General features: G+C 42.5%; 1 protein-coding gene across 1 annotated transcript in view; it reads left to right on the plus strand.

Annotated features, from left to right (window-relative positions):
• LOC126998311 (integumentary mucin C.1-like) overlaps positions 1 to 10,680 on the plus strand; it is a 20,682-nt gene extending 10,002 nt beyond the window's left edge. Inside the window, exons 5-7 of the mRNA XM_050859798.1 lie at positions 3,516 to 3,786; positions 5,244 to 5,390; positions 9,729 to 10,680. Of these exons, the coding sequence (XP_050715755.1) occupies positions 3,516 to 3,786; positions 5,244 to 5,390; positions 9,729 to 10,042 (732 nt within the window). The 3' untranslated portion in view covers positions 10,043 to 10,680. The remainder of the gene's footprint in view (positions 1 to 3,515; positions 3,787 to 5,243; positions 5,391 to 9,728) is intronic.
• The last annotated feature ends 739 nt before the right edge of the window (positions 10,681 to 11,419 follow it).

Genomic DNA, 11,419 nt, shown 5'->3' on the forward strand with positions numbered 1-11,419 from the left:
CATCCACCACCCTGTTAGTAAACCAATTTTTGCCTATGTCCCTGTTGAATCTGAATTTATTCAGTTTAAACCCGTTACTTCGTGTCCTACCCGGTTCTCTTACCAACAAAACCTTATGAATGTCTCTCTTATTAAAGCCCTTCATCCATTTATAAACCTCGATCATGTCTCCACGCACCCTTCGCCTTTCTAGAGAATGCAAGTTTAACTGTTTGAGTCTTCCCTCGTATGGCAAGTTTCTCAACCCCTGAATCATCTTAGTCATTCTCCTCTGCACCGATTCTAACATTTTGATATCCATTCTATAGTAAGGTGACCAGAACTGAACCGCATAGTCAAGATGAGGTCTAACTAATGCTAAATATAGTTTGAGGAAGACTTCGGGGCTTCTGTTGCTTACGCTCCTTGAAATAAATCCCAGTACCCTATTAGCTCGATTTCTAGCTTGAATGCATTGTGCCCTTGGACGGAGATCAGAGCTCACTAAGACCCCTAAATCCCTCTCGCACCCAGACCTACTTATGAGAGTGTCATTTAAGCAATAGTTATGTGAGGGGTTGTTCCTACCTACACTCAGAATACTGCACTTCCTTACATTGAACTCCATCTGCCATTTATCCGCCCAGTCATACAATCTGTTGAGTTCACCTTGGAGAACACTAGCGTCCTGATCCGACTCAATTACTCTACCGATCTTGGTATCATCTGCAAATTTACTAACTTACTCACCCACCAGACATCTGTCGTATATATAATTATTTATTGGTGATAGCCTTCTGTACTCTTTTTATTTATTCTTTATATAAGGGATGCACCGGAACCAGTATATCAAGTTCCGGCCGGAACCGGAACTGGCCGGAACTTTTTAAAAGTTCCGGCCGGAACCGGACCTAGAAAACATATTCAATACTAAAATAAATGGTAAAATATATATATATATATATATATATATATATATATATATATATATATATATATATATATATATATATATATATAAGGGAGAGAGAGTCGGTTTATTTACCTTGTGGCGAGTGTAAGAGAGAGAGAGAGAGAGAGAGAGAGAGAGAGAGAGAGAGAGAGAGAAAATATATATATATTTTGTTTATCAATTTTTTTTTAATTTTTTTTTATTTTTTTTTTATAGAAGCCAAAGGAACTCTCTTGCCCACCCTATTAACCGCCCTCTCAGCATAGTCAACCGTGCCGGACGCGTTAGCAACTACAGTATATTACTAACCACTTCATAAATTTCGTAATAAAATTATGTAAATGAAAAGTTGAAAAATATCAAGATTATAAATAAATGCAAATAGTTAAGAGTTGAGAAATGTAAGCCTTATGATAGCTGCTTAGATGTAAAATAAAAGTTCCGGTTCCGGCCGGTTATTTCATGATAGTTCCGGCCGGAACCGGAACTTGATAAAATTTGAGGTGCACCTCTAGTTTATATGTATATTTTGGGGGTTACTTCCACATGCGTCTTCCTTTCTAATATTTTCTTGCTTGTTTGTTTTTTTCGTAAATTAGTCAACCCGTATTTTGTGAGCTATCCGCTTAGTTACTCGATTATTCAACCAGTCAGTCAGTCATTCACACACGCACTTCCCTGTGGTCGAACGCACGCACATACTCACGCACGCACGCACTCAGTCACTCATTCACGCACGCTTGCACTCAGTATCTAACTCTTACTCATTCGCTCACACACTCACACATTCGCTTATTCTGGTGATTTAACCTTAAATACATTGACTCTCTCTCTCTCTCTCTCTCTCTCTCTCTCTCTCTCTCGGCTTTCACTTTCAAATCGAGGCTTCAGGTGTGTTTCAATCGAGCTATTTCCGTATTCGAACCTTACGACTCGAACACGCATATCAGAGAGAGAGAGAGAGAGAGAGAGAGAGAGAGAGAGAGAGAGAGAGAGAGAGAGAGAGAGAGAGAGAGAGAGAGAGAGAGAGAATATTCATCGCATACCTTACTTGTTACTGAGGATGACTATTAATTTTCTTTCTTTCTTCCTCCTCCTCCTCCTCCTCCTCCTCCTCCTCCTTTCCCTCTTATTCTGTTGAGGTACTAAAAAGAAAGTTCATACCCCGCACACACACACACACACACACACACACACACACACATCCGCATAATAAAGGGAAAGTAAGTCAGGTATGAAGGAAGAAGAAAGGATATTGCAAGACTGACTTAAGAGAATCCTGGTGGGCATGGCTCATTGGAATGCGCAGAGAAAGTGAGAGAGAGAGAGAGAGAGAGAGAGAGAGAGAGAGAGAGAGAGAGAGAGAGAGAGAGAGAGAGAGAGAGAGAATTTACATAGATATTCAGACCACATAGACCCTCTGGTCCAGACTAGGTGGTGTGTTCTTAAACCTAAGTGAAATATTAAATCATATGTCACCAAGACTTTGCATTTCTACTTAAGTAAACACATGTTAATGGAAGTGTCGGTCGAGCTTGTTTTTAAGCGAGTCGGTCGCACTGCACCGGACCACTGGAGGTGAAGCTCTTACTCCATTCTCGCGCCACAACGCTGGTGAATTAAAATTTGGAGAAGTCTCAATTTATTTGTTTTCACTTAAGTTTTGTGCCATTATTTCCCGTGCGAACGTGTCATCGATCAAAAACAATTAGGAGAGAGAGAGAGAGAGAGAGAGAGAGAGAGAGAGAGAGAGAGAGAGAGAGAGAGAGAGAGAGAGAGAGAGAGAGAGAGAGAGAGAGAGAGAGGTTATATCTGTACCACGGATAAGCTTTCATCTTTTCACTTTTGTAACTGTTTCACCATCGCCATCATCATCACCGCCACCACCACCACCACCACCACTACGATTGACACAGATTTCCACTCATCATAAGGGAGGAGGCGAGGCGTGTTCCCCTTCGTTTAATAACGTGTTTTTTTTTCTTATTATTTTTTGTCAGTCATATAATTCTCTCTCTCTCTCTCTCTCTCTGCGTGTGTGTGTGTGTCGTCGTCGTCGTCGTCGTCGTCGTCGATCTGCCTGTATCTGTAGAAAGTTCATAAGTCTTGTATCTCTGTTGGGGAGGCGGTGGTTGAGTGGTTAACGTGCGGGCGCTGCGTCCAGCAGGACTCGGGTCCGCGTCCCGCCCGCCGGCATGAGTTGGAATTTTTCAGTCATCGCTGAGTGCCCTATGATGACACAAGTGCTGTCCTGAAGACAACTTATAAACCAGGACGCTAGATTGGCTCTCTAAAAGAGAGGGTCAAGGATGAGCTCGGGGGGGGGGCAGCATGAACCATGCAAGATGGCGCCACTGTAAACACTCGCCTGCGCCATTATGAGCTGGGGCCGACCACCAGGCCCCACCAAGAAAGCCTACCGGTGCCACAGGCAAAAACGTAAAAATGATAAAAATAAAAATAAAAACATGACTGTGAAAGATGAGTATCGAGGCCATATGCATCTAAAACGTGTGTTTGTGTGACTTTATCTTGGTATAAAATCTGTGTAGGCTCTTTTAAACCCACCCACGCACACCCACAGGTGACAGCAGTATCGGCAGGTGTTACCCGAAACCCCACCACCACCACCACCACCACCACCACCCCAACCACCACCACCCCAACCACCGACACCATCACCACTGCCACTGCAACCAACACCACCGCGGCAGCAACGGAGGAGGTGAAGAAGAGGGAGGAGGAGGCGGCTGAGAAGGAAGAGGAGGAGGAGGAGAGGCGTGTGGGGGTGAATGGGTGGCTGGCTGCCCCCACCCAGTCCCCCTCCACCAGTACTCAGGCCCCGCCCAAGCAAGGTGTGTGTTATATGATCTGTAAGCTTATATATTAGAACTGTATTTCTTCTTCTCCTTCTTCTTCTTGTTTTTCTCGTTGTTTCTCTTGTTATTGTTATGCTTCTTGTTCTTCTATTTTTTGTTCTTACAGTTGTTGTTCTCCCTCTTCTTCATCTTGTTCTTCCTCCTCTTCCCCTTCTTTCTCTTGTTCATCTTTCATTGTTCTTCTTCTTTGCCAGACTCTCCTTCCTTTCCTTCCTATCCATCTCATATTTACTCCTTCTCCATCCTTCTCCTTCCCTTTCTCTCCCTTCACTTCCTTCCTCTTTCCTTTTCTTCCCCTCTGAAAACCGTATGAATGTTTTGTGTCCTCCTTACCTTCCCTTTCTTCCTTCTTCCCATCCTTCTCATGCCATTCGTTCCTCTCCTGTTCTTTCCGTATCCTTTCTACCCTTCCCTAAGTTTCTGTCCGTTATAGAAAAGTTAAACCAACGATCACATTCACTGTTGACTTAAATTTTATATATACTAATGCGACTTAACACTCTTCTAAATACATCCATCTGCATTTTATTATGTTTTACTGTGTTCTTGTTTTGTTATTTCATTGTTCTTTTGTTTCCTATCACTAGTATTATTTTTGTTTTTATTATTGTTTCACATGTAATTATGTATAGTTATCGTTGCTTGATTTCACTCTTGTCTGTTATTTAGCGCTTCCGTTCTCGTGGTAACAGAAATAGCGATGGGTGGGGCTGATCTTCCTCCTTGTCGATATCGAGTATCACTTTCTCCCTCATCACCATTTCTCTTTTCAACCTGTTCATTTCACTTTCTCCATCCTGTTTTCCATCCTTTTTCCCCGATTTTCTCTTACTCTTGTTTCCTTTCTCTTCCTTTGTTTCTCCTCCTCCTTTCTCTCTGTCTTTTTTTCTCTTGATTTTATATTGCTTTATTTTTTTCCTAGTGTTTTTTTTTTCTTCCTTTCTCTCTGCCTTTCTTTTCTGTCATTATATTTGTTTACTTTTTCGTCTGCTTTTTTCTCCATTTTTTTCCCTTTCCTCCCTTCTTTCTTACTCCCTTCTTACCTCCACCTTTATATAATATATATTTATTTATTTAATTTATGATCTTTGGTCTTCTTCCCTATTTACTCTTTCCTCCTTTCCTCCTTTCCTTCATATTCCTATTCATCTTCCGCATACTCCTCTTCCTCCTCGCCCTCCTCCTCCTTCCCCGACCTAATATATTTCTTCTTCTTCATTTACTACTACTGCTGCTACTACTTCTACTTCTACTACTACTACTATTACTACTACTAATGATAATAATAATAATAACAACTACCACAACCCCTCATTAGATCTACAACAACCACCCTCCCTCCGTCGCTCCCTCCCCTTATCACCACCAACCTTTTCATTTTATCACCACCCCCTTCTTCACCACCCCCTTCTTCACCACCCCCTTCTTCACAGACAAGCCCGGCATCTGTGAGTCTCCCAAGGGCTTCGGCATCAAGTGCATGACGCGCATGGACCAGTGCCAGGACGACCACACCTGCCCCGGGGGCACCAAGTGCTGCCTGGTGGGGGAGTGCGGCCTCCTCTGCGTCAAGCCCAAGCGTGAGTATTAAGCGTCAAAACTAGACTCGTTGGTTTGCTTGAGTCGCCCCTTGGAAATAGTTTAGTGTAGTCTCCCTTAAAATTAGAAGTATATTTCCTCTCTTTTTCAAGGGTAAGTTTCGTTATTATTTTACGAGCTTTTTCATAGTTTTATTAAAGTTTGTTATAATGCTGTACTGATTTAACATGTGTATATACCATTTATGCATCTCTTAACCATACTTTCAAGTAGTACTCATTGTTTTTAATCGTACCAAATCCATTTTTATTCAGATATAAGTATTTTTGTTCTAAGTTTTAAGTACCTACTCTATTTTTGCCTTTCCTTCCCTTCTTATAATACTGTTTCTTCTTCTGCTACTTACCTCAGTTTGAGTTTGAAATAATACTTGCCCGTGACTAACCCAGCATCGCCTTGTTCCTTCCCTCGTAGGTAAATCCGTAGGTAAAGACTAACCCCATACTGAGTGCTGTGTCTTGCTGCTTACCGCGTGCTGGGGTGCTGCTGCTGAATGTTGCGCTGGCTGAGCTCATTGATGGGGTGCTGTACATGTATATCTAGAGTGCTGGGTTCCTTTTAAGGCTGATCTGCTGTGTATTGTCGGTAAGCTGTGCATTGGTAACTCTGTCTGAAGTTCTAATTGTTATGTGCTGTCCTGTGTTGGTTCTCTGTGGTTGTCGAGGGCATGCATGAAGTGGTGTATCCATTCTTAAAGTGTTAGAGATATGCGTGCAGTTGTGATGATGATGGTGGTGGTGGTGAATGAGGGCGTACTGAGAACGGTTTAATTGATGTGTGGTGTGATCATGGTTTACCTCACCGGTTTTTAAATATGGGATCGATGTGTTAACTGGGGAACATGGATTTGGGTAACGGGTTCATTTGGGCTGTTTTCTCTGGTTATGTAAAGGTTCTGATGACTGATGAATATATATTGTCTTAACTGGTTGTGTGGTCAGTTTCATCGCTTTTTTTTCTCTCTGGCTACACTGTACACACTCGCATGGTTCTTTTGGTTCTGGTAGTTTGTTTTGATTGTCCCTACAGCCCGATTATCTCTCCCCCCTTCTCTTCCATCCCTCTCCCTTCTTTGCGATTTTCCTCTTACTCTTCCCTTCTTTGCCATTTTCCTCTTTCTCTTCCCTTCTTTGCCATTCTCCTCTTTCTCTTCCCTTCTTTGGCATTTTCCTCTCTCTCTTCCCTTCTTTGCCATTTTCCTCTTTCTCTTCCCTTCTTTGCCATTTTCCTCTTTCTCTTCCCTTCTTTGCCATTTTCCTCTTTCTCTTCCCTTCTTTGCCATTTTCCTCTTTCTCTTCCCTTCTTTGCCATTTTCCTCTTTCTCTTCCCTTCTTTGCCATTTTCCTCTTTCTCTTCCCTTCTTTGCCATTTTCCTCTTTCTCTTCCCTTCTTTGTCATTTTTCTCTTTCTCTTCCCTTCTTTGCCATTTTCCTCTTTCTCTTCCCTTCTTTGCCATTTTCCTCTTTCTCTTCCCTTCTTTGCCATTTTCCTCTTTCTCTTCCCTTCTTTGCCATTTTCCTCTTTCTCTTCCCTTCTTTGCCATTTTCCTCTTTCTCTTCCCTTCTTTGCGATTTTCCTCTTTCTCTTCCCTTCTTTGCCATTTTCCTCTTTCTCTTCCCTTCTTTGCCATTTTCCTCTTTCTCTTCCCTTCTTTGCCATTTTCCTCTTTCTCTTCCCTTCTTTGCCATTTTCCTCTTTCTCTTCCCTTCTTTGCCATTTTCCTCTTTCTCTTCCCTTCTTTGCCATTTTTCTCTTTCTCTTCCCTTCTTTGCCATTTTTCTCTTTCTCTTCCCTTCTTTTGATTCCTCTCTCCCTGTAATGGTATCTTGACTGCATTTGGTTTAGTCTTCCGTTTCTAATTCTTGTTCGTCCTGTTTTTTGATCATCCTCTTCCTCCTACTCATTTTTTCTGTTTTTTCGTCTTTCTCTTCCCCGTCCACTTCCTCCTTCCCATCTTAATATTTTTCTTTCTCTTTCTGTGCTTCATCCTCATACTTCTTCGTCTTCTTCTTTTTCTTCTTTTTCCTTCATCCTCTTTTTCCTTCTTCTTCTTTTTTCTTTCTTCCTCTTTTCCTTCTTCCTCTTTTTCCTTCTTCCTCTTTTCCTTCTTCATTTTTTCCTTCTTCCTCTTTTTGCTTCTCTTTTTCTTTCTCTTTTTTTCTTTTTCTTTCTTTTTCCTTCCGCTTTTTCCTTCTTCCTCTTTTTCCTTCTTCCTTCTTTCTCTTTTTCCTTCTTTCTCTATTTTTTCCTTCTATTTCTTCTTCCTGCACATGTCATTGATGGTTGCTATGCTTCGATAATTATTGTGTTTTGGTATCTACGCTGCTTGCTGGTTGATGCATTTGGTTTTGCATTGTCCCCTGCCTTTTATTAAATTATTTATCCATTATTTATTTATCCTATTTATTTTGTTCTTATTTGCATATTTTATTTATTTTCTTATTGCTCGTAGTGGTGTCTTGAAGCTAACGGGATTATGTGGATTTTCAAAGTTATCCATATCGTCAGTGGTGTCCATGTCTGGTATTGTTCTGTGGTCCTTACACTCTAACTTCATTTCTCGCTTCTCTCTTGCACTTTCACGGTTATACTTTCCCTCAACAACACTGACCAACATGATACACACCAAACATTTAAAGGGCCGTATTGCTAAACATTTCGTCGCCCAAGTTCACATATTTGACAAGACTTTCGTGGGAGTTTGGGGTATTTCCAGGATTTAGTTTTATGGCCCTGGTGGTGGTTTGATCCTTCTTATGTACCGTGAACCTCAAGAGACACACATTATAATCTGATTGACCCCTCTTTGACCTTTAGAAATAGCTGATGTGAAAAGCGAAATTGTCTTATAATACCGACCTAATTAGACTCATTGATGCACCCCAGCTCGTGACTGTGGCCCCTGTTCTCATACGTTCCGGTTCTCACAACAAATCTTTCCAAAGGTCACAAAGAGTAGTCGAGTTCTCATGAGTGTTCTTCACATTCATGGTGTAGAAGGCATGTCAAACCTTGTGTCAGACTACCACAAGGCTCATCAAACCGGCCTTGCAAATACCCTCAACCACTACGACAGCTTGATCAAATGTGGATGTGTGAGCCTCAAACAGGGGCATGTGCCTGCAAACTATCCCAACTAACCTAACTAATGTGCCTTCAAACTAACCTAACTCTAATGTGCCTGCAAACTATCCTAACTACCCTAACTCTAATGTGCCTTCAAACTAACCTAACTAATGTGCCTGCAAACTAATCTAACTACTTACTGTGTCTAGAGACTAATCTAACCTAGCTCTTTACTGTGCTGCAAACCTAGCCTGTGCCTGCAAACTAAGGCCCATTCTATACTAGCGGTGAAAACGCCGCGTTTCTACTGCCGACGCGGCCAGGCAGTTTTTTCAATCTATACTAGGGCGGTGAAAACGCTGGGCGCAGTTCAATTTCGAATATGAATTTCTCAGTGTCAAACATCGCGCTGTATGCTTCCACTAGGAACGCCGCGGCAGAACTGCTTTCAAACCGCCAGTATAGAATGATACACCGTAGAAACGCGGCGGTGGCAACGCGTCCAGAGGCGTTGCCACCGCCTGCTGCCCGTGTACCGCCGACAGTCAAGGCGGTAGAAACGCTAGTATAGACAGAATATTTGCTTTCCATTCACTTAGTATTGAATAATTTAAGAGGCGGTAACTGGGCAGTAGAAACGCGGCGTTTTCACCGCTAGTATAGAATGGGCCTAATGCTATTTGTTCCTTCTGCTGCTGCTGCTCTCAATACCCTCTTCTGGTTGCCTATCCATTATCGTGTATTTTTTCACTTTTTGCTTACTAGGATTGTGCTTATCTGCCTATTTTTTGCGGGTCAAGATGATGACTGGGAGGCCACTGAAATATGCTCATGCTTGCGAAAGAATTGATAAGCATGATACTAAACTAGCTGCTTACTTGCTTACGCTGTGCTGCGTTGAGTGTCGTTGAGAGTGCTATATAGTTAGGCCTACTTGTTCCTGCATGGAATAGAGGAGGAGGAGAAGTGGTTACCTGCTTGCCTGGGAGCATGGTTCTCTACCCTCTGCTTGGTTATCTGGACATATAATTACCTGGTTGTTACCTCTCGGCATATTTCTGTTGTCCGTTGGCTTAACAAAAGATGCGACTGGTTACCAATTTACCTGCGTATTCGGTTCCTTATCACCTGCTTGGTTACCTGAAACGCTAAGAAGTTACCTGGACTGACTACTTTTCTGCTTGCCTCTGCTTTCCGCTAACCTCAATAAAAGATAACAACTTATTGAACCTTCGCTCCTTCGCTTCCACCAGCAACCTCTACTGACACTGCCAAGGTGGTCACGAAGGAGGGGACGAAGAAGAACAAGAAGGAAGGAGCTAAAGAAGGGAACAAGCAGGAAGCAAAGCAAGAGGAGGAGGAGGAGGCTGTAGTCAAGGTTAAGGAAAATGGGGAGAGCAAGCAACAAGAGACGAAAGAGAAGGAGAAGCAAGGAACGGAGGAGGAAGTAGCTGCAGAGGATCAAGGAAGTGGGGACCAAGCCACCCCTAAAACACCAGCACAGAGAACGGTATCCGAGAAGGAAGAAAACGTAACCTCTGCAACGCCAACTGAAGACAGCGCATAAGACACTATTTAGAGGCGTGTGGAGAAGGTGCGTGAGGGACAGAGCCATTTTTTTTCTTTTGCTGGGAAAGACAGACTACACACCGCAGAAAGAACAAGAAACAAGTGTAAGGGAATGTGTAGCCTGACTTTCCTTGTGCAAACTAGAAAAAAATGGCTTTATTCCTCCTTCTTCTATCTTCTTTTTCTTCCTCTTCCATCTTCTCGGGCGCCTCACTTTTCCCCTCTCTCTCGCGTTCGCCATTCTCGTTCTTCGCCAAGGTTGTTCGATTCGCTTCTGTTGACTGGAAGCGTTGAAGCTCTCACTCCGTCTCCGTGAAGGTGTATGATATTATGTACGATGTCTATAATGCTTTAATTTTTTACATATTTTTTTTGCTTCTACTTTTGTTGTTAATATTATTCAGGCCTTATTTCTCCTGGCCACGCTGTCCTGTGCAGTGTATCGTCTATTTTCCGTTGTTTGGTCGTTAGTTTCTGTGTGTGTTTACCGCCTTCACGCCTGTCTTGACTTGGTGGTCAGTAGATCGAGTGTGTGTGTGTGTGTGTGTGTGTTGTAGTTTTGTTGTTAGTGTTGTTGACAGTGTATGTGCGTTTTGTATGGCTGACGCTGCCCTCAATAAAGCCTTCAGGATTTTATTTACTCATTTATTTATGTTTACTGTAAAGGAGACAGTTCAAGGCCAAAGCAATACCTATAAAAAACTATAAACTCTGCGCACACAATTGCAGGATGAAAAAAGTTTTAAAAGTTATCAATTTTGGTTGGAGAGCTGTCTTCATTCTCTCTTCTTGAATGCATTCAAGTCTTAGGAATAAGGATGTACATTCGAAGGTAGGCTGATCCAGTGTTTACCCGTGACAGGGATGAATAGGTTGAAAAAAATCAGTTAATTCCTGCAATAAGAGGTTGGACAGCATAAGGATGAGCTAGAATACAAAGTTGTGTGCGGTGAGGTCGTGGGAGTGGTAGAGGCGTGCAGTTATAAATAAGTTCAGAAGTACTCTTGGGAAATTTAAAGATATGGGAAGGATTCCAGTCATGTGTGGTGTTGTGCCAGAGAGTGGATAGGTGAGAGATGGCTCTCCAGAACCTTATCAGTGAACAGCAGGCTGGCTGCTCACGTGTGCGTAATGAACGGCTTTTTGTAGTTAACTGGGACCTCTTCTGCGACAAAGTCACCTTGTATGCCAGAGATGGAGTGCACATGTCACTCGAGAGGGTTCCCGTTGATTTGATCGATCACTTAGTATCCTGCAGGATTTTTTTAGGATAGGCGACGGAGGAAACATGCGTCGACTCAGAATCAGATTGGGTGGACGTCCATAAAGGAAAAGGCAAACGAACTCTTGGGATTCTATACTGGCCTCCTAGCCT

Source organism: Eriocheir sinensis, chromosome 14 (assembly GCF_024679095.1).
Source record: "Eriocheir sinensis breed Jianghai 21 chromosome 14, ASM2467909v1, whole genome shotgun sequence".
Classification (NCBI taxonomy): domain Eukaryota; kingdom Metazoa; phylum Arthropoda; class Malacostraca; order Decapoda; family Varunidae; genus Eriocheir; species Eriocheir sinensis.